The sequence below is a fragment of the Capra hircus genome, chromosome 24, assembly GCF_001704415.2.
Source record: "Capra hircus breed San Clemente chromosome 24, ASM170441v1, whole genome shotgun sequence".
Classification (NCBI taxonomy): domain Eukaryota; kingdom Metazoa; phylum Chordata; class Mammalia; order Artiodactyla; family Bovidae; genus Capra; species Capra hircus.
Genome location: NC_030831.1, coordinates 37331785 through 37354384, shown reverse-complemented (window position 1 = coordinate 37354384; position 22600 = coordinate 37331785). Strand labels below are relative to the sequence as shown.

At 36.2% G+C, this 22600-nt stretch overlaps 1 protein-coding gene across 2 annotated transcripts in view; it reads right to left on the bottom strand.

Annotated features, from left to right (window-relative positions):
• SMCHD1 (structural maintenance of chromosomes flexible hinge domain containing 1) overlaps positions 1-22600 on the bottom strand; it is a 123947-nt gene that overhangs the window by 78855 nt on the left and 22492 nt on the right. For both annotated transcript variants that reach the window (XM_013974279.2, XM_018039573.1), the window contains 7 exons: positions 10151-10265; positions 9914-10033; positions 8273-8439; positions 4270-4360; positions 3143-3353; positions 1062-1182; positions 801-984 (listed from right to left, as the gene is read on the bottom strand). In XM_013974279.2, coding sequence (XP_013829733.1) covers positions 801-984; positions 1062-1182; positions 3143-3353; positions 4270-4360; positions 8273-8439; positions 9914-10033; positions 10151-10265 — 1009 coding nt within the window. The remainder of the gene's footprint in view (positions 1-800; positions 985-1061; positions 1183-3142; positions 3354-4269; positions 4361-8272; positions 8440-9913; positions 10034-10150; positions 10266-22600) is intronic.

The following is a 22600-nucleotide window of genomic DNA, read 5'->3' as shown; positions in this document are numbered from 1 at the left end:
TTAGTGTTGTCACTTTGACAACTTGACAATAGTATTAAAATTATTAACTAGGAATGAGACTGTCTGCCTACCAAATATTATGCTGTATTTCAGTCTCAGCCCTCATCTGTATTAGATAAAATTATATCAGATTCAGAATCCTTTTTATTAAGAGCAAAATGAATGTGAACATGTTACAGGGATACACAAATACTGTGTTATATATTGTGTTTACTGTCCAGCAACTTTAAGTTTAGAATAAATGCATCCATCTCTTGGCAACATTACATTACTGAAAGAGTAGCATCAAGTAAGTTTCTGAGGTGTTAAGGCAAAAGGAAACTACACTAGCTCCATTCAACTTTTTAAAAAAATTTATCATTCTTTTTCTATTGATTAAAGCAGATTTTAATAGTGATCAATCTCAAATTACCTTTTAGCCCAAAGTATTTCACAGTTCTACCTAAATTTTACCCCCAAAGTTAGATTAAAATTGTATATTTAGGTTACTAATATACAAAGCCTCTCTATTAGACAAAATTCTTATATGCTCTTCGCAAACAGACATGCTTCCGAAGATTCTATTCACCACGTCAAAGTATTGATGAAGATCTGATAAGTTTTATCCCAGTAAGAGTTAATCAGTTTGAAATTTTTGAGTGAACACATAAATGCTCATGAACTAAAATTTATATTCTTTGGAGTAAATAAAATGAAAAGTATGCAAACTGTCAGTACAAATCTACACTACAAGTGACTTTTGTTGAACTTAAAATAGAACACTTCTGCAAATATTCAAAACTTGGTATTTAAAATCATACCTGTCCATTTAAAATCCTTGTAAAAAGGGTGTTCTTGTCTTTCAGTTTTAGCTCAAGATCCATAAAGGTCAGTTTGTTTGTGCTGACCTGGAATTTGTCATTAGTGAATAATGCACCAGATATCCTATTGTAGCACTCAAAAGGCGCAAGCCCTCTCTTCTTAGGAGGAGTACACCAGTCAAAGCTTGAATAAAACAAAATACTGGTTAGTAAAATGATAAGACATAAAACAATGTAATCTCAGCAAAAATCAGAACTTACTCTTCAACAGATGTATATGGTATTAGCCGTCCATTCCAAAAACATTCAAAAATAGGCCTTTTCCCTCTTGCTGCTTTCTCAAGTATGAAACAATCGTCATCATCATCTTCATCTTTTAATTCTAGGACAAAGGAACAAGTGGAACAAATAATTTTTACCACTGAGAAATCAACTTCGATAAATGAAATGTTAAAGCTTCTTCGGAGAAATGGTAACAAAAATTCTTACGATCTTTAACACTGTGTTCTGTAAAACCTAAAAGTACCTTTATTCTGTTTGCCCTCAAAAAGGCAGATTTTCAAAGTGGCTCCACATTACCAACAGCGATTCTCATTAAAAACCAATAATTACATACTCATGAATCTGCGTCAGGATTACTATACTAGCTTCTGAGCCTGCCATCTGTAAAACCTATTTATAAATACGGTAGCTTGAATCTGGTACCTAAATCATGTCTTACAACTCTGTTGGAACCAGTATAGTCACATAAAAATCATCTGGAAAATCTACATGTCTAGAAATAGCAAGTTTGCTTAGCTTGGACAAATTAATAATACTAATTCAAGTTTATATTATGATACAGTTAGAGTTATATCCTATGTTATAAAGCACAAATGTCTACAACATTTCTATATTTAGTAATACCTTTTCATATACTCAGATAAATTAGATTCAAGCATTATGATCCTGATATAGTAATACCTCAGTTATTCTGGCATTAAGTCATTCCCCCTGACCCCCAATAAAGTCTTTTTCTCCAAAAAAAATCTACACAGGAAGTTCATAAGTAAAAGTTCCTTCCAATCAAAACATTTCCCTTGCTCTTAGAGAACCCCTCTGATCATCATTCAATTAATTGGCTACTATTTTGAGACATCATTTTTAAGAACTTTATCTTTTTGTCTATAAGCATACCAAAATCACAAATGACAAATGAAAAACAGGCCAGAGACTGAATGGGAGGCAGAGTCACTAAGTAATAATATGTATGTATGAACACCTACTCAACAGAGTCGGGTACTATTCTAAGGACTAGAAGCAGTTTCTTATTCAACCCCTACAACATGTCTATGAGGCAAGAATTATTATAAGAATTCTTATTCCCTATTTCACAGATACTAAAGCAGTAGTTTGTCAAATTTTACACAATAGAAAGTGGCAAAGACAGGAGTCAAATCAGGAAATATGGTTCCAAAACACAATACTAAGGATATACTAAGAAACCATTCTGAATGAGAAAATCAATAAAAATTGAATGTGATCCCAATAATCCCATTAGGACATTTTAATTCAAAGTACAGTACAAAGTGATTCCAAGGTTTATCTAGAAAATCAGAAGATTAAGAATTATGAATTTTCTCAAAAAGAACAATAGTGTCTTGTCCTACTGTCCAATATACACTATAAAGGACAAGAGATTCACTATAAAGGACATGTTATTCATGTATAAAAACACAAAACATATCAATGCCTTATAGCAAACAATCCAGGTTCTCTGTACTTATGGGAACTTTATATTATTATCAAAGTGATATTTATATATAACATTCAATAACTGGTACTAGGAAACTGGAAAATATTAAGTTAATCCTCAAACAAAAAAGATGATTACAGGTATATTAAAGATATAAACATAAAATGATAAAAGCTACAGAATCTATAAAATAATTATAAAAAAATGAGATGTACAAAGCCTTTCTGCAGCAAGGTCTATCAGAAAGCATAAAGAAAAATACCAATGTGACTACATAAAGTTTAAAACTACTTTACAAATATCTACAAAGATAACAGGAAGACAACATGGGGAGTATATAAAGGAATACTATGTGGTACATAGCTAAAAGTTCAGTTCAGTAAGAGAAGTACGATGTAAGAACACATAACGTTTCTTAGCACCACTGCTTTATTTATCTGGATGTGAATATACACAAAAATTAATAATTATAAAAACTACAACTACCTTAACAACTTAAGACCTGCATGAGGAAAAAACGTTTTAAAATTTATCTAATCTTAAGCCTAACTGATAATTAAGAAGATAAATCACAACTTTGTATTTTGTAGCTAACAGATTAACATACTTGATGGAAAGCATGGATCATCAGGGTAGGTTTCTCTATCATATAAGAAAGGGTGATATCGGATAATCCCTTCCACTACACCATCTCCTTCAACATGAGCCTTGAACTCAAAACTATCAGCTGCTGTATTTATATACAATGTCTGCATGTCATCTTGTATTTCCCTCAGGTTGATAATCTTAGGTGTCTTCCCCTTTTCAAACATAGAAATCTAAAATAAAAATAAAACAAAAACAATTAAATTCAACAGCGACTGCACTTTTGTTCTCATCTGTGATCCAACAACAGAAAGGCAAAAACTATTTTTATTTGTATAAATAATCATCTAGCTTAACAAGATACATATATATTTCTATCTCGGTTAAATAGGTCTAAGGAGCATCTTAATTAAGAAATATATTACTAAAAAACTGAAAGCAAGCAAAGAAAGAGCTGAAGGATATGCAAGTCACAAGTTTATTTCATTCAAGCTTTTCTCTAGAGGTGTGTCTGTCTGTGCACTCAGTCATGTCCGACTCTTTGCGACCCCATGGACTGTAGCCCACCAGACTCCTCTGTCCACGGAATTTCCCAGGCAAGAATACTGCAGTGGGTTGCCATTTCCTACTCCAGGGGATCTTCCCAACCCAGGGACAGAACTCGCAACCCTTATGTCTCCTGCACTGGCAAGTGGATTCTTTACCACTGGCATCAGCTGGGAAGCCCTAGAGGTAGGAGGTAGGATAAAGACAGGGAATTCCGCCTGACATGTGGGCAAGGATATGGAGAACTCAACATTCAAATGTTCTGTTCTTCTACATCTTACTTATTTTTTCCTTATTGAGAGACTTCTGTGAACAAAAGGGAAACTATATCTTTTCTTCCCCGCTTTTGAGACATGACATTCAGTAATGGCTCATATCTCCATAGAAGACAAAGAAAATAGAAACCAGATACTATAGTAAATGAGAGATCCAGAAAAGTACACCTTAGGAATAATCTCTTTACTTAGACATCAAACTAGAGAAGTGGTCTGGTAAAAGACAAGGACGAGAAGTTGCTTGTTTACTGACTGACTTTTCTTATCCAGATTAACTTGGAACTAGAACTAATATTTCATAATACTTTAAGAAAGAATTTTATCTTACTTCAATATCAATGTTGTTGAAAGGTCCAGCATCCTTTGATGTACGTTGTTCATTCCCTTTTGGACCATGGATGTAATAATGATAAATATGCCTAAAATATAAACGAATAACTTTATACTTTTAATTCACATAGAACTACAGTTCATCCAATCTTCTACCAAAAAAACTTTATTACTACTATTGGCAGTACCTACTAGGTGCCACACACAATATTAAGCATTTTTAAACATAGTAAACCACATAATGGTAAAAACAATCATGAGATTCAGGTATTATTTCCCCTCATTTTATAAATACAAAAGTTGGAAATGCAAGAAAATTACTTAAGGTCACAGAATTAGTGTGAGGAAATTCAAGCCAAGTCTTTTCAACTTCAAATCCCACATACTTAAAGTGTATTTTACCAAAAAAAAAAAAAAAAAAAACACCTAGAACTACAAGGTGAAAGTGAAAGTGAAGTCGCTCAGTTGTGTCCTACTCTTTGCGACTCTATGGACTGTAGCCTACCCGGCTCCTCCGTCCATGGGATTTTCCAGGCAAGAGTACTGGAGTGGGTTCCTTCTTCAGGGGATCTTAGCAACCCAGGGATCGAACCCAGGTCTCCCGAACTACAAGGTAAGAGGCTATAATTCTATTTGCCAGGAATTTTCTAGAAAAGACTCAAATATCAAGGAGTATACACAACTGGGTATTTTTAACTTATGTCCCTAACATGAGAGTATCATTCTGTCTCATCTTTCTTCTCCTGTAGAAATGAAACAATCTTAAGCCAGTACTCCTAAAATTAATAAATTCAACATCATCCCATCAAAAACCACCACTTCAGAAATTTTTGCTACTTTGGAAAATGTTTAAAAGATTATACTCTGGGGAAATTATTCCCATCTCCCATATCACATAGCCCATCTGCAATCATTCCTCAAGCAGTAGTATTAAATATTCCTTCATACAAATTTTATCTTTTCAGTTCAGTCCAGTTCAGTCAGTCGTGTCCGACTCTTTGTGACCCCATGAACTGCAGCACGCCAGGCCTCCCTGTCCATCATCAACTCCAGGAGTTCACTCAGACTCACATCCATTGAGTCGGTGATGCCATCCAACCATCTCATCCTCTGTTGTCCCCTTCTCCTCCTGTCCCCAATCCCTCCCAGCATCAGAGTCTTTTCCAATGAGTCAACTCTTTGCACAAGGTGGCCGAAGTACTGGAGTTTCAGCTTTAACATCATTCCTTCCAAAGAACACCCAGGAATGAACTCCTTTAGAATGGACTGGCTGGATCTCCTTGCAACTCTCAAGAGTCTTCTCCAACACCACAGTTCCAGAGCATCAATTATTCGGCACTCAGTCTTCTTCACAGTCCAACTCTCACATGCATACCGGACTACTGGAAAAACCATAGCCCTGACTGGACGGATCTTTGTTGGCAAAGTAATGTCTCTGTTTTTGAATATGCTATCTAGGTTGATCATAACTTTTCTTCCAAGGAGTAAGGGCCTTTTAATTTCATGGCTGCAATCACTATCTGCAGTGATTTTGGAGCCCAAAAAAATAAAGTCTGACACCATTTCCACTGTTTCCTCATCTATTTCCCATGAAGTGATGGGACCAGATGCTATGATCTTCGTTTTCTGAATGTTGAGCTTTAAGCCAACTTTTTCACTCTTCTCTTTCACTTTCATCAAGAGGCTTTTTAGTTCCTCTTCATTTTCTGCCATAAGGATGGCGTCATCTGCATATCTGAGGTTACTGGTATTTCTCCCGGCACTCCTAATTCCAGCTTGTGCTTCTTCCAGCCCAGTGTTTCTCATGATGTACTCTGCATATAAGTTAAATAAGCAGGGTGACAATATACAGCCTTGACTCACTCCCTTTCCCATTTGGAACCAGTCTGTTGTTCCATGTCCAAATATCTCTTCAAAATTACACTAAATGTCCTAATTTAAAGCACTAATAAAAAGAAATCACTGAAAATCTTAAGGTCTTTCTTCAAACATCTCAAAAGTGTTAACATCATAAGTTTACAAGCATATATTAAGAAAGTGTGCTATAAATAGCTTACCAAGTGTATGTTTCTGTCATTCTTTTTAAGAACAAGAGTTATGTTATAATTATATTACGTACACTGAGTTCTTTCAGTTAAGAGAAATAATAAAATAGCTAATAAACAGTCCAAAGTCCTATTTAAAACTCATGTTACAGGGCCAATAAACATCAATATTCAAGAAAAAAGGCATTCCTAAAATCAAATTTATTTCTTCATAAAAATTTTTAACTGTTAATATGTATTTATGTACAAAACAATCTTAACAGCCTTTGAGTAAGTAGAAAAAATATGAAAAGATACCTTATTTTTAAACATGAATTTTGTACAGCATACTCACTTTTGGAGACTAATTCAGGCTAATACAAACTATGGAAACAATCCAATCTATACCATATAATTACAGAGGAAAAAACTTAACAACCTTAAATATATATACTTCTGATTTGATCTAACAGAATATGTACTCCCTAAAAGTTTTCCTCAAGTAGATACAGAAAGGTTTATTTTTAATTACTCATTTCATACAGCACATATGCATATTTTTATTTTAACAGACTCAATATATTCATTCAATAAACTTTTACTGAGCAACTACAACAACTCATTGGAAAAGACTCTGATGCTGGGAGGGACTGGGGGCAGGAGGAGAAGGGGACGACAGAGGATGAGATGGCTGGATGGCATCACCAACTTGATGGACATGAGTCTGAGTGAACTCTGGGAGTTGGTGATGGACAGGGATGTTAGGGGAAGCACACTGATTGAAACCACCCACCCTGGCCAGGCACCATAGTAACCATTTGCATGGGTTGTTTTATGACAGGAGATCCTGATAAGGAATACGGAACTAACAAGCCACCACCATACGGAAGAGTTTGGGAAAGGTCTAAAGGAGACACCGCGCGTCCGTCCACTTCCCGGAATCCCTCTCGCTAGGATCCATCTTGGCTGAGTGATGAGTGGGCCACCAGTAAAGACTCTGAATTAGAATGATTGGCTAAAGACCACTTGGAAACTAATCCCATCACCATAAAACCCGAGACTATGGCAGAGCAGGTCTCCTGGGTTTCCTTACCCTACTGCTCTCCACCTGGGTGCTCTTTCCCAATAAAATCTCTTGCTTTGTCAGCACATTTGAATTTGTCAGCACATGAATTTGTCTGGACAATTCATTTCCAAGTGTTAGACAAGAGCCCAGTTTCGGGCCCTGGAAGGGGTTCCTCTTCTTGCAACAGGGAGGCCTGGTGTGCTGAGATTCATGGGGTCACAAAGAGTTGGACACAACTGAGCAACTGAACTGAACTGAACAATGTAACAGGAAACACTGGGGATATAACAGTGCACTAAAAACAATAAACATTCCAAGGTGGGAGGCAAAAAAAAATAAGTAAAATACATGGATTATAATCCATGCTGCATAGCAAAAGCACAAAAGGGGGATCTGGGATTGATTAGCTGAACTGGATAAACTCTTACGTTTATTTTAAATGTTTTCACAGTTGTCAAAAAGCATGGGCCTCTTATTTGTAATGACCAATATATTACATGTATGCTAAGTTGCTTCAGTCGTGTCTGACTCTTTGTGACCCTACGGACTTTAGCCTACCAGGCTCCTCTGTCTATATGCTTCTCCAGGCAAGATACTGGAGTGGGTTGCCATTCCCTTCTCCAGAGGATCTTCTTGACCCAGGGATCGAACCTGCATCTCCTGTGGCTCCTGCATCACAGTCAGGCAGATTCTTAACCACTGAGCCCCTGGGGAAGCCAAGTGACCAGTAAATATTTACAGAATAGAGAACCATTTTAACAGCTAACATCAGCGTAATGGTTCCTATGCTGAGGGAAGAAATGGGATAGGATCAAAGCAGACAGCCAAGACGTTTCAATGTACCTGTAATATTTTCTATCTTAAAAAAATGATAAGAAAAAACATGTCCTGGATCAAATGTAAACACTTACGTTAACTGTCTGGTCCAAAGATGGAAATAATTTTTCAAGTACTGTATGTGTTCTGGTTGTACCCCTGTGATAACCACAGCAGTAAAGCTATCTTTTTCCTTCTCCTCTGTGATAAGATGATGTAGAAATCTTTCATCATCATTTGTAATGTGACTAGAATCAGACGGCTATAAGAGTGAACATAAGTACATAAGATTACATGCACCTCAAATGTAGTTAACAAACAAAGTTTACATCAACCTTTAACATTCACTTGGATAATTTCAAATACAACCTTCAAAAATCTTTTGGAGGAAAATCACCAAATACAAATCAGCTGAGTGTGTGACAAAGCTGTAAGGACAGAGAGCCTTTTACGGAGATTGCTAAACTGGCTTACAAAAAGGAGAATCCTACACCATAATGCTAAACCAATTGTAGAATCGTAAAGAAAAGGGAAAAGGAAAATACTGAATTTAAAAATACCTCCCAAATTGAGAACATTTACCCTAAAGTGGAATGAGTCCTTGCTTGGAGTACCTACCACTTAACTTGGTCAGGACCAATGCCCAGCCGGTCCACATTCATTAAAACTAGGATACAGCCTGAACCCAGCTGACTTAGCCCAAAGGCACTGTAGTTTGTTTTTTTTTTTCTTTTTACTTTATTTTACTTTACAATACTGTATTGGTTTTGCCATACATTGACATGAATCCACCACGGGTGTACATGCGTTCCCAAACATGAACCCCCCTCCCATCTCCCTCCCCATAACATCTCTCTGGCACTGTGTTTAAAAGGGGGTAAAACCATCCTGGGCCCCAGGCCAAGTTCAGAGAATATCTATAGTTTGTGGGGGGAGGGAAGGATGTGTTTGAGGATAAGAATTTAAAACTTCTGTTTTTATTTTACTATGAGTCTGTATATTAAAAATTGCATGCATATGTATGCATATATGTACTATGTAAGTTGCTGTACACATAAAAGCTTACAAGGATAAAGATACACACTGAACTATTAGGAAAAGTGACTTTGTAATAAACACCATAAGCATTTATAAGTTCCAATTCCTTATAAACTTAGACTAGGAGAAAATTCAACTAAATATATCATAAGGACTTCTATCTGGCATTTGAGACTATTTTTATTTTCTTTATAAAAATTTTTACAATTTACTTTAGAATCAAAAATTTTTTTAAATTTTTACCTTTAAATTTTAAAATGTTTCAAAGTTGAATGAGTAATACAACAAATACCATGTGCTCACCATGATTCAAATTTATTAACATTCCACTTATTAAAATGAGAGTTTGAATGCAAATTTAATCACTGTTTTGTATTCTACTTCTGTGATTATTATACAACAAATACTTAAAAACTCAAACTCAGGGCAAGGAAACAGTTTATAATCTTATGAACAATTTCCAGGAAGCTGACTTGGCTTTATGGGAAAAGCTATTTTCTAAAAACTTCAGCCTAAGAAATTACACTACTGATCACTTTTGCTATTCACAAAATTAAAATAAAAATTTAATTTGAAAATTCCATATTTTCAAGTTTTTAAAATAACATAAATATCTTAGAAACTGAAAAAAAAAATGTTCTTGTCCCATCATCCATCCAAGGTATAAATTTACACTTAATGAGTTAAATGTACTGTACCTTTCTGTTTCTAATAAATCCGCTATATATTGCCTCTTTATTTTTCTCCTTCTTCTCAAAATCTTCTTTAGAAAGTAAAAGTTCATGAACATCCTGGGAGTCTGCAGGCTTACTTATCATCTGTTAAATATTAAAAAGATTACCTTTTAAATTCACAAAATTGAAAATGAATAATTAGACAGTCAACTTCAAAATATTTTGACCAACTTTCACTTTTAAGAAATCTTTTTTACTTACTCTGGCTGACTGTCCAACAAAGAAAACAGCCTGCTTGCCCCCAACACCAAAATAGGAAATATCACTATTTAAACTGCGAGGTACTGGCAGTGGTCGAACATATCCTGAGTGATCACTAAAATAAAACATTACATTAATGCAGTGTTATTAAACAAACGACTTAGGTGCTAATGAAAACTGTTATAGCAGTTTTATTAAGAGTTAATAAAATGATCCCCAAGCCAGATAATACCCCTATTCAAATGTAAAAGAATCAGAGCCAAAAGCCAAAACAGCATCTAGTCCAAAGGCTCTCCAAGTTTGTTACCCAGGCCAGCTGCATCAGCAAACCTGGAAACTCTAAGAAATGCAAATTCTTGGGCTCACCCCCTCAAGTTAGAAAATTTCAAATATCTGTAACTCTACAGTCTTCCCTTCAAAATCCTTTACTCATTCAAAACTCATTAAAATGCTGTCTCATGACTAGTGGGAATTACAACAAAGAGATTCTCATTTCCATGTGCTTCTGCTCTGTCATGTCTGATTCTCTGTGACCCCATGGACTGTAGCCCACCAGGCTCCTCTGTCCCTGGAATTCTCCAGGCAAGAATACTGGAGTGGGTTGCCATGCCCTCCTCCAGGGAATCTTCCCAACCCAGGGATCAAACCCAGGTCTCTCGTACTGCAGGCAGATTCTTTACTGTCTGAGCCACCAGAGAAGCCCTCTCATTTCCAATGGATTATGACAAATGAAGAGCTGAGACTCAGCCTCTTATTGCAGCGTACCACCACCGTGGAGAGCAGACACCCCTGGTCTCTTGAATACAGGGAAGATCTCCAGGGACACAGTTTCCCAATATAAGACACCCACAAAACTGGGGTGAGGCTGGAACCACAACACCAAGTGGAAACGCCAGAGAACAGTGCACAGCTGGAAAGAACAGATACACAACAGGAAAAAAAAAAAAAAAGAATGAAAAGTATCAAGTGGGACTAAGAACAAGTAACTAAAAGATAATATCTTACACAAGTTTAAATGCAGTTCAAGAAAGAGAGGAGAGAATGAATAATAGCTGCAAATATTCTCAAATCACTAAAAGGCACAGATCCACAGATTCAGACCAGAAGAGCCCAAACAGTAAACATAAAAAAAATCCACTTCACAGTGAATACTAAAAACAAAACAGAATAACTAGAAAATACACTGAGAAGATAAATGGCTTCGCAGGTTTTGACAGCAAAAATATAAGACGGTGGAATATTATCTCCAAAGGGCCAAGAGAAAAATGTCAGTATAGAACTGTGAACTAGGGCGAAACCAAAAACCAGACAAAAACCAAGGGAATTTACCATTAAGAGATTGCTCTAAAGCAATGTTCCTACAAGCACAATCTGACTCACATGGGAATAATATTATCAGTACACAGGTTAATTTTTTAAATATATGTTAAAATTTTTAAATTCTTTGTTAGAAAAAATGTTGTATGTAATTTGGGGAATTCCAAGTCAGACTTGAAATACTATACAACAGCAGTGTAACTCTGGGAACCTCCCTTGTGGTCCAGTGGTTGAGAGTCTACCTGCCAGTACGGGGGACACAGGTTTGATCTGTAGTCCAGGAGGACTCCACATGCCACAGAGCAACTAGGACCGTGTGCCTCAACTACGGAAGCCCACATGCCCTAGAACCCGTGCTCTGCAACGAAAGAGACCAATGCAAGGAGAAGCCCACGCATCCCAACTAGAGTGGCCCCCACTTGCTGAAACTACAGAAAGCCCATGTGCAGCAATAAACACAAGCATAGTCACAAAATAAATATCCAGAAAAACATCTACTTCTGCTTTACTGACTCTACCAAAGCTTTTGACTGGGTGGATCACAACAAACTGTGGACAATTATGAAAGAGATGGGAATACCAGACCACCTGACCTGCCTCGTGAGAAATCTGTATGCAGGTCAAGAAGCAGCAGTTAGAACTGGACATGGAACAACAGACTGGTTCCAAGTCGGGAAAGGAGTACATCAAGGTATATTGTCATCCTGCTTATTTAACTTATATGCAGAGTACATCATGATAAATCCTGGGCTGGATGAAGCACAACCTGGAATCAAGATTACTGGGAGAAATATCAGTAACCTCAGATATGCAGAGGACACCACCCTTATGGCAGAAAGTGAAGAAGAACTAAAGAGCCTCTTGATGAAAGTGAAAGAGAAGAGTGAAAAAGTTGGGTTAAAACTCAACATTCAGAAAAGTAAGATCATGGCATCTGGTCTCATCACTTCATGGCAAATAGATGGGAAGCAATGGTAACAGTGAGACATTTTATTTTGGCGGGCTCCAAAATCACTGCAGATGGTGACTGAAGCATGAAATTAAAAGATACTTGCTCCTTGGAAGAAAAGTTACGACCAACCTAGACAGCATATTAAAAAACAGAGACATTACTTTGCCAACAAAGGCCCATCTAGTCAAAGCTATGGTTGTTCCAGTAGTCATGTATGGATGTGAGAGTTTGGACTATAAATAAAGAAAGCTGAGCACCGAAGAACTGATGCTTTTGAACTGTGGTGTTGGAGAAGACTCTTGAAGAGTCCTTTGGACTGCAAAGAGATCCAACCAGTCCATCCTAAAGGAAATTAGTCCTGGATGTTCATTGGAAGGACTGATGCTGAAGCTGAAAGTCCAATCCTTTGGCCACCTGATGCGAAGAACTGACTCATTTGAAAAGACCCTGATGCTGGGAAAGACTGAAGGTGGAAGGAGAAGGGGATGACAAAAGATGAGGTGGTTGGATGGCATTACCGACTCAAGGGACATGAGTTTGAGCAAGCTCCAGGACTTGGTGATGGACAAGGAGGCCTGGCATGCTGCAGCCCATGGGGTCGCAGAGTCAGACATGACTGAGTGACTGAACTGAACTGAAAACTTTGGGAAGGAAGTGATTAGAGATAAAGTACTCTAAATTCTTTAATATGGGAGAAGTGAGATTCCTGAAGATAAATATGCATTTTTAAATTTCAAAGACAACTAGGAAAATAAACATATAAGTTCTAAAATATTAAGAGAAAAAATGTAGAACGGTGTTTTCAAAAGCAACAACAAAAAGTTGCAACTAATTAAAAAAAACAGAAATAATGGGATAAAAATATTTTAATTGGTATAAAAAGTTTTCACCTATGTATCAATTTTCAAAATAAAGACAACAATGACCAGGTCAAACAATGTAATACTAGACCTACAAAACAAAGCACACAAACAATAGCTCCGTTCACAAAATACAAAGCAACTGCCATACACAAACTCAATCTCCACATAACAAAACATAAACCTGCCCCCCACAAAAAAGCATGCATATATACAAACACTCCACACAATATACAAATAAACCACACAACATGTATGCACATTTACAGTGCTCCAACACACACACACAATGTATATAACATCAACAATAAAAAGAACATCTTAAAGAGAGAGAAAACAGACAAGATATAGTCTGAGAAACAAAGAATGACAATAGACTTTTCATTGTAAAATACGCAAGTCAGTAGAAAATGGGAATGGCATTTCCAACCCACTGAAATTTTTTAGAAAGCGAAAGTGAAACTTGCTCAGTCATGTCCAACTCTTTGCGACCCTATGAACTATACAGTTCATGGAATCTTCCAGGCCAAAATACTGGAATGAGTAGCCTTTCCCCTCTCCAGGGGATCTTCCCAACCCAGGGCTCGAACCCAGGTCTCCCACATTGCAGGCAGATTCTTTACCAGAGTCAACCTAAAATTCTATACGCAATGAAAATTTCTTTAAAAGGGGAAAGGAGTAAGGAGAGATCCAGACTTTATCAGATATTCAAAAGCTGAAAAAACTTACTGACAGCAATCTTGAATTACAAAAACTGTTGAAAGACCTTCAGAAATGAAAATTATACTGTGAATTTCAACAAAGGAATGAAGACTACCAGAAATGGTAAATATGTGGATAACATAAACTGACTCACGGACTCAAACTGATGCTTGTATATGAATGTTTACAGCAACACTATTCACAATATGCAAAGAAAGGTAAAAACAAGACAACTGTCCTTTAACCTATGAATGCAAAGAGGTAGTACAGCTACATAATTCAGCCATAAAAAGGGATGAAGTTCTGATATAAGCTACAACATGGGTGAACCGCAAAAAAATTATGCTAAGTGAAATAAGCCAAATAACAAAATGAAATAAACAAAATGATAAATAGTGTTTGATTCCTCTTAAATGTGGTACCAAGAACAGGCAAATTCACTGAGACAGAAAGTAGAACTGTGGTTATCAGCAGCTGGATGGGTAGAGAATATAGAGTTACTGTTTAATGGGTACAGAGTTTCAGTTTGGGGAACACAAAAAATTTTGAAAATATGTTATCGTTGCAAAACACTGAATATAATTAACGTCACTGAATAATACACTTTAATGTAATGCTGTATTTTTACCACATTTTTAAGAAAATGACTGTTAAAAAGACACTCACAGAAACAGAGCAGAAAAGTGGTTGACAGAGACTGGGGAGTGTGGGAAATAGAGGCTGGTAAGAGTACAAAATTTCAGCAGGAAGATGAATAAGGCCCAAGGAGCTAATGATATAACGTCATATGTACAGCCAATAACACTGTATTGTGTAACCAAAATCTGCTAAGAGAGCAGAACTGTGATAAATTAAAGATGTATACTATGAATCCTAATTACCAGGAAAACAACAGAATAACAGCTAATAAATCAATTAAGGAAATAATAGAGACACACATACACATATACTCAATTCGAAATAAGGCAGAAAAAAGGGAAATAGGGGGTGGGGAAGATAAATAACAAAGATGGTAACCAAGCATACTGATAATCACATTAAATGTAATTGGTCTAAAGAAAGTGAAAGTTGCTCAGTCGTGTCCAACTGTTTGCACCCTGTGGACTATAGAGTCTATGGAATTCTCCAGGCCAGAATACTGGAATGGGTGGCCTTTCCCTTCTCCAGGGGATCCTCCCAAGCCAGGGTTCAAACCCAGGTCTCCTGCATTGCAGGCAGATTCTTTACCGAGCCACCAGGAAAGCCCAGTTGGTCTAAGCATCTCCATTAAAGGGCAGAGATCATTAAATTTCAATATACAACTAAATGCTGCCTCAAAGAAATTCTTTAAATATAAAGAGACAGATTAAAAGGTTGGAGAAAGAGTTGTCAGTTTAATACTAATGAGAATGAAGCTGTAGGAGATATATGAATATTAGACAAAGTAAATAAAACAGCTGGAGAAGGAAACAGCTACCCACTCCAGTATTCTGGCCTGGAGAATTCCAAGGACTGTATAGTCCATGGAGTCGTAAAGAGTCATACACAACTGAGCAACTTTCATACACACACAATGAGAGCAGCACCAGGAAATGAAGGACGAGCAATGAAACAAATATGCAGGTAAAGAAAACAGACTACTCTTCTCTGCTTGAGATTTTAAAATTACGTTTAGGCTGCTGAAATAAAAATAACACTGTGTGATGTAGTTCTCAATGTGTGTAGTGGTAACACTTAAAACTAAATAATCAATGGGAGAGAGTTAAAATACCTAAATAATTTGGTGAAATTTCTATAATTCACTTTAAGTGGCCAATGCCCAGTATTCCCTGGAGAAATCATAAAAAATAAAGGATATATTCAAAAACACGATAAAGAAAATGGTATAGTAAAATAAGTTCAAGTAAACCACAAAAAGGCCCAGAAAAGACAAATGCAAAACAAAGGGAACAAACAGAAAAGTTAAAACAGGACATATCTGAGTCCTAATGTATCAATAATTACAGTAAACTGGCAGACTGAATTTAAAAATGACCCGACCATATTTTGTCTATAAAAAACTCATTACAAACATAATGATATAGGTATTTTAAAAGAAAATAGATATGAAAAGATATCCCAAACATGAACCAAAAGAAAGCTGGAATGACTACAGTGGCACATAAAATACACTTCAGAGCTAGAAATTCCAGGGACAGAGCAGCATTATGGAGGAGAGGTATGGCAACCCACTCCAGTATTCCTGCCTGGAGAATCCCCATGGACAGAGGTCCTGGTGGGCTACAGACCATGGAGTCACAAAGAGTAGGACACAACTGGTGACTAAGCACAGCATACAGCAGCATTATAAAATGATGACAGGTCAGTTCACAGAAAAGTTCTAACGATCCTAACTGTGCATACACAAAACAACACAAGTTAAAGATACACAGAGCAAAAACTGTGAAAACTGAAAAGAGAAGAACCACAAACCTGCAAATAAGTGGAGTTCTTCAATACCCCTAAGTCACTGCTACACAGAAAGTCAACAAGGAAAAGAAAGAACTGAACGATATCATTCACTGATGGAATCTGATTGAAACTTACAGAACACGACTCCCAACAACAGCAAAATATACATTCTTTTCAGGGACACAGAAAATTCACCAAAATATAGATCATATCCTACATTATAAAACAAATCTCAACAAATTTAAAAGAACTGAAACAATATAGAACATGTTTTCTGACTATAAATCAAGCTAGAAAGGCAAGAAAATCTATTGGGAACATTTGGAAATTGAACAACACATTCCAAAAAAGATCCATGGATCAAAAAAGGTAGCAGCAAAGAAAACAAAAGTTACACTAAAATCAATGAAAGTGAAATTAAAAACTCTTAAGATTCTACATCAAGATACTACCAAAAAAAGCATGTAAACCCAAAGTAAGAAGGGCATATATGATAAAGAGCAAAAATTGAAGAATCTGAAAACAGAAAACAAACCAAACACTGGCTCTTACAACATTACCAGTAACTATATGCCAATGAAATTGAAAATTTAATGAAATGGAGTAATTTCTAATAAAAACAGAAGGCACCAACACTAAATCAATAATGGAAAGCCAAAATATGCTTACAACCCTATAAAGAAATCAAAGCAATAGCTAAAAATTCCTCCCACAAAAAACATACCAGACCCCAATGGTTTCCCAAGGGAGTTTTATCAAACTTTTATTAAGTGGTTTAAAGTATAAATTATAATTTATCACTTTGGAAAATAATTCACCACTACTTTGTAAGCTGGAACATTCATTTTATAACCTACAAATTCCCTCCTAGGTATTCACCTAACAGCTTATGTAGATCTGGACCAGGAAACATACATAACAGAACACTCCACACACTGCATGCATAAAATAATCCTACCAGCAACTGCTAAGAATTGGGGGAGAAAGTCAAAAGCCTACTGACTGGAGACTGGATAAACAGAATGAGATTTCTTTTTGGTGTACACAAAGATTACACAGTTATGAAAATGAATGAACTACAGACCCACACAGGTAAGAAATCTTTAGTAATCGAATACTAAATGAAAATGCAAGTCCCTTGTAGGTCAACATACAGTATGATTACATTTTATATTATCAAAAACAAGCAAAATTAGATACATACATTTTATTAATAAAAAAAGAAACAAAAACAATGAAAAATATGTGTTATCTTTGGTGGGGGAATAGGTAGAATAAGCGAGGAGGACACAGAAGTCAGTCACGGGAAATATTCTACTTATCAGATAGGGGGCAAATTCTGGTTATTCAGCTTATTAAATTTTTCAATAAATAAACTTTAAAACTTTAAAACTCCATGTCTTGAATTGTATCATAAATCAAGAATTATAGCTAATTAAATTCTATGAACATGTCTATTAAAAAAACAGTTAAATAGGTTCAAAGACTTTAATTACTGTAATAATACTTCTAGCCAATAAGCTGAAAATACCCTCCCCTAAACATTCTCCTTAAAACACATATGGGAAAGTATATCAAAAGTTTGGGATGGGGCAACTCAGAGATAAAACAATGTATACATACTTAATCTGATTCAAAACTAAGGAACTCTGTTTACTGATTAGGAATCGACATTCATAATGACAAGGCAGTAAGTTTCCTTTTCCATTCATGAAAGCCCAATCTAAGCAAAAACCCTTTTATAACAAATAAGGCCAAAAATAGTAATTTCCAGTAAGTTTTAGACTTGTGTAAATACAAGTCCAGAAAATTCCTATGCCCACACTCAAGGGAAATATAAATCTCCCTTCATGAAGAGAAATACAAGCATAAATATAATTCAAGACATTAAGAAACAATTTTGCATCACAGAAGTAGTTAAGTTGCCTCCTTCAAAATAAATTTATATCACAGTCTAAAAGAATCTCAGAAAATATCTCACTCTTATTCTTGATTCAATGTAAGAGGTCACATTATCTTTGTGAAACATAAGTATTTGTTAGGAAAGAGAAGCAAAATCTTTATGAAACCACGTCATAAAAATTGTAGAAAGTAAGACAAAGGAATAGAAGAGATCAAATCAGTAAAAAGAAACTAAAAACAATACAAGTGATTGGCAGGAAATATGGTAGTGACTATATGTATGTATATTTATATCTCACTATCTCAAATCTACCAGAAGGAAAAAAAAATCAGGTTCAATGAAGGCAGCTTCATCTTCAACAAAAGTGACAAATGGCCACATATCCCTAACTGAGCTCTGGAATGTACCTGTGAGACACAATGGAAATAACCAAATCAAAGTATGGTGGCTACATGTTACATTCTCATTCTCTAAATTCAAGTAAATACAAATATCTACTTGAAAGATCATCTTCATCGCAGAAAAATACTGAAGACAAAGGAGCTTTTTCTTTAGGAAAAATAAGAGAAAATCCTGTCAGAAGTCCATTTCTACAACCTAAAAATGGCATGGGAAGTGAGCCATGTGGCATGCCATTTTTTCCCAAAAATGGCTGACTGAGTTGAGAGCGTTTCAATTACTGAGCAAGCTGACGGTGCAGAAAGTAGCACTGATCCAACACATACCAGAATTATGGCCACCCAGTGACCTAACTAACGTCACCTTTCTTTCTTCCACAAAATAGATTAAATGAAAAAACAATAATACAACAATGTCCTTAGGTATCTAACTTCACTTATAAGGCAATGACTGTAACAGTGCCTCATTCATGAGCAAATTTCCTATATCCAGGTACTGTTCTATATCTTAGGGGTTTGGATTACACAAGTGTACTACACACTCATCAAAACCCAGTTAATTGAATGATCACTTCCAGAGTGGCATATAAAGAATCTATGAAAATCCACTTTGTTAAAAGCAAAAACAATACCCCCAAAAATTGTCAAAATCAACTTTTTCAAAACTCCAAATATTAACGTCTTACCAATAATCCAAGGAGGGGTTATTTAAGATACATCGATGAGTCTTTGGTGAAAACTGCTAGCTCTGGTACGTTTTCACATACCCTATCCCATTCCCCTCTCACCAGCTCTACAGAAGCCTTGAAAGCCAACAGTCTTGCAGTCACGGTGGAAACTGACAGCCTAGGAGTTGCTGGAGTTTCTCAGAAGTTCCTTCCCCATAGAACTGCCATTATTGGATCTGACAGTTCCCTAGAAACCTCCACTTGCAGGGTTTGTCTTTATCTGACCTAACTCAGAACTTGCTCAGTGTGAAAAGCATTTTCCCTGGGTCATTTGTCAGAAACAATCAGTGGCAGATGTTTATCATCACAGCTGACTGAGGCAATGAAAACAGTTGGAAAAAAACACAAATCTGGCCCAAAACTTAGAAGGAAAAGCTGGGGAATGGGAGGTCCATTGTGGTTTTGAAAAGCTCCAACACATTCACGAGAATCAAGAAGATCACACTCCTGTTCAGGACTGTATTCATACTCAAGAAAAGTACTGAGAAAGCCCTAATCTCTCATTTCTGGCTGACTTTGATATTCAGTGCAAGCAAGAGTTACAGGCTAAGCCAGAGCAGTCACTTTCCTATAGGAACATTAAAAACATAGCCCATGTGCACACAGAACCCCTTGGGAAGAGCTAGAAGACTCAGTGGTTCCAGGCACTTAAGAAAAACGTCTGATCATCAACTGACCATTAGATTAACTGAGCACAGACTTCAGAGGCAACACAATATAAAGAATATAGGTTTTACCGAATTAGTCTAGGGAAGTCACTACACAAACAACAAAAAGACAAAAGGAACAATAAGTCGTGGGTGTGCGTGCGTGTTAGTCACTCAGTCCTGTCTGACTCTTTGCAACCCCACAGACTGTAGCCCGTCAGGCCTCCCTGTCCATGAGATTCTCCAGGCAAGAATACTGGAGTAGCTTGCCATTCCCTTCTCCAGGGGATCTTCCTGACCCAAGAACTGAACCCAAGTCTCCCACATTGCAGGCAGATTCTTTACCGTTTGAGCTACAGAGAAGTTCCAATAAACCCTGGGAAGGGAGATAAATTTGATTTTCAGATCTGCCACACTACATTATTTAAAATGTCCTGTTCTAAACAGAAAGCTATGTGCCACGTCAAGAAATATTAAAGTCTGGCCTAAACACAGGAAAAACAGCTCTCAGTAGAAACTGTCACAGAGAAAGCCCAGGCCTTAACTAGACTTACCAGACTAAGATTTAAGTCAGCTATTTTATAACAAATGCTAGGTGGGAATGTCACTTAGTGCAGTCACTATGGAAAACATGATGGAACTTTCTCAAGAAAACAGAGTTGCCATATGACCTGGCAATCCTACTCCTGAGCATAAATCTGGACAAAAATATACATGCACCCCTATGTTCACAGCAGCACTGCTAAGAATAGCCAAGACACAGAAACAACCTAAATACCCACTGATGAATGGATGACAAAGGTGTGGTACATATATGCAGTGGAATACTACCCAGACATAAAAAGAATGAAACAATGCCATGTGCAACAAAATGAACGGACCTAGAGATTATCACACTAACTGAAGTCAGAAAAGAGAAAGACAAATACTATATGATATCACCGATATGTGGAATCTAATATATGACACAAATGAACATTTATGAAACAGAACAGGCTCAGAGACATAGAGCACCGACTTGTAATTGCCAAGGGTGGAGAGTGGGAGAGGGATGGAGCGGGAGTCTGCAGTTAGCAGATGCAAACCAGTATATGTAAGATGGATAAACAAGGTCCTACTGTAGAGCACAGGGAACTATATTCAGTATTCTCTGATAAACCATAATGGAAAATAATTATTTTTTAAAAAGAATATACATATATATGTACAAATGAATCACTTTGCTATATAGTAGAAATTAACACAGCATTGTAAATCAACTATATTTCAATTTTTTTAATTTTAAAAAATAAATCAGCTATTTTAAATACATTCAGTGAACTAATAAATTATTTCTAATGAAGTAAAAAAAAAAACCTACAAAAACAGTATTTCACCAAATACAGACTATCAGTAGAAATAGAAACTACAAAGAACCAAACGAATTCTGGAATTAAAAAAAAAGAAAAACTCAAAAGAAATTTCAATAGATGACTCATGAACAGATATGAACAGGCAGAAGAATCAGTGAGCTTAAAGACAGGTTGGTTAAAATTATTTAGTCTGAGAAATGAAACAAAGATGAACCACATAAGAACAGGAGAGGAAGAATATTTGAGTAATGGCCAAAAACTTCCCCAATTTGATGAAAATCTTCATCTAGACCTCCAAGAAGTTCAACAAACACCAAATATAATGAACTTAAAAACCAGACATACCACAAAGTACCAAAAGCCAGAGGGAAAAAAGAGAACTCTGAAAGTGAAAGAGAGAGGTGACTAATCACATACAGGGATACTCAAGACTGAAAGCTGACTGCTCATCAGAAACTAAGCAATCAGAAGGCAATAGGGTACCATATTCCAAGTATTGCCAGGAAAAGATTGTAAACCAAGAATTCTTTTTTCAGCACAAGTAGCCTTCAAAGCTGAAGGAGAAATTAAGACACTGACAGGTAAAACCTGAGGGAATGTGTCATGAGCACATCTGCTATGAAACAGCTACTAAAGAGGAGTCTGCTGAACAAACTGAGAAGACTTCAGAAAGTAATCTGAATACAAGAAAAAAAAGAATAAAGTAGAGGTAACTATATAAATAGAAAAGGACAGTGTATTTTTTACAACTCTCCGCCAACCTGATTTAAAAAACAGCTGTTTAAAGCATTAACTATAAAACTGTACTGACAGGGTTATAATGCATAATAATGTCATTTATATGAAAATAATAATACAAAGGAGAGGGGAATGAAGTTATACAGAAACAGTTTTTGTGCATTATTGATATTCAACTGGCATTTATCCAAAGTGAACTGTTTAAAATGTTAATTGAAATCCCTAAGAAACACAAGTGAACCACTTGTGTAGATTAGTAGATTAGTAGATTAACAACTATTCAAAGTATATCAGTGATTGCAATGAGAGGCAGGGTTGACCATAAATGGGTACAGGGTTTCTTTTGGAGTAATGAAAGTGTTCAGAATTAGTTGTGATGGCTGCACAACTTTGGTATGAATTATATGACCATAAAAATAAATG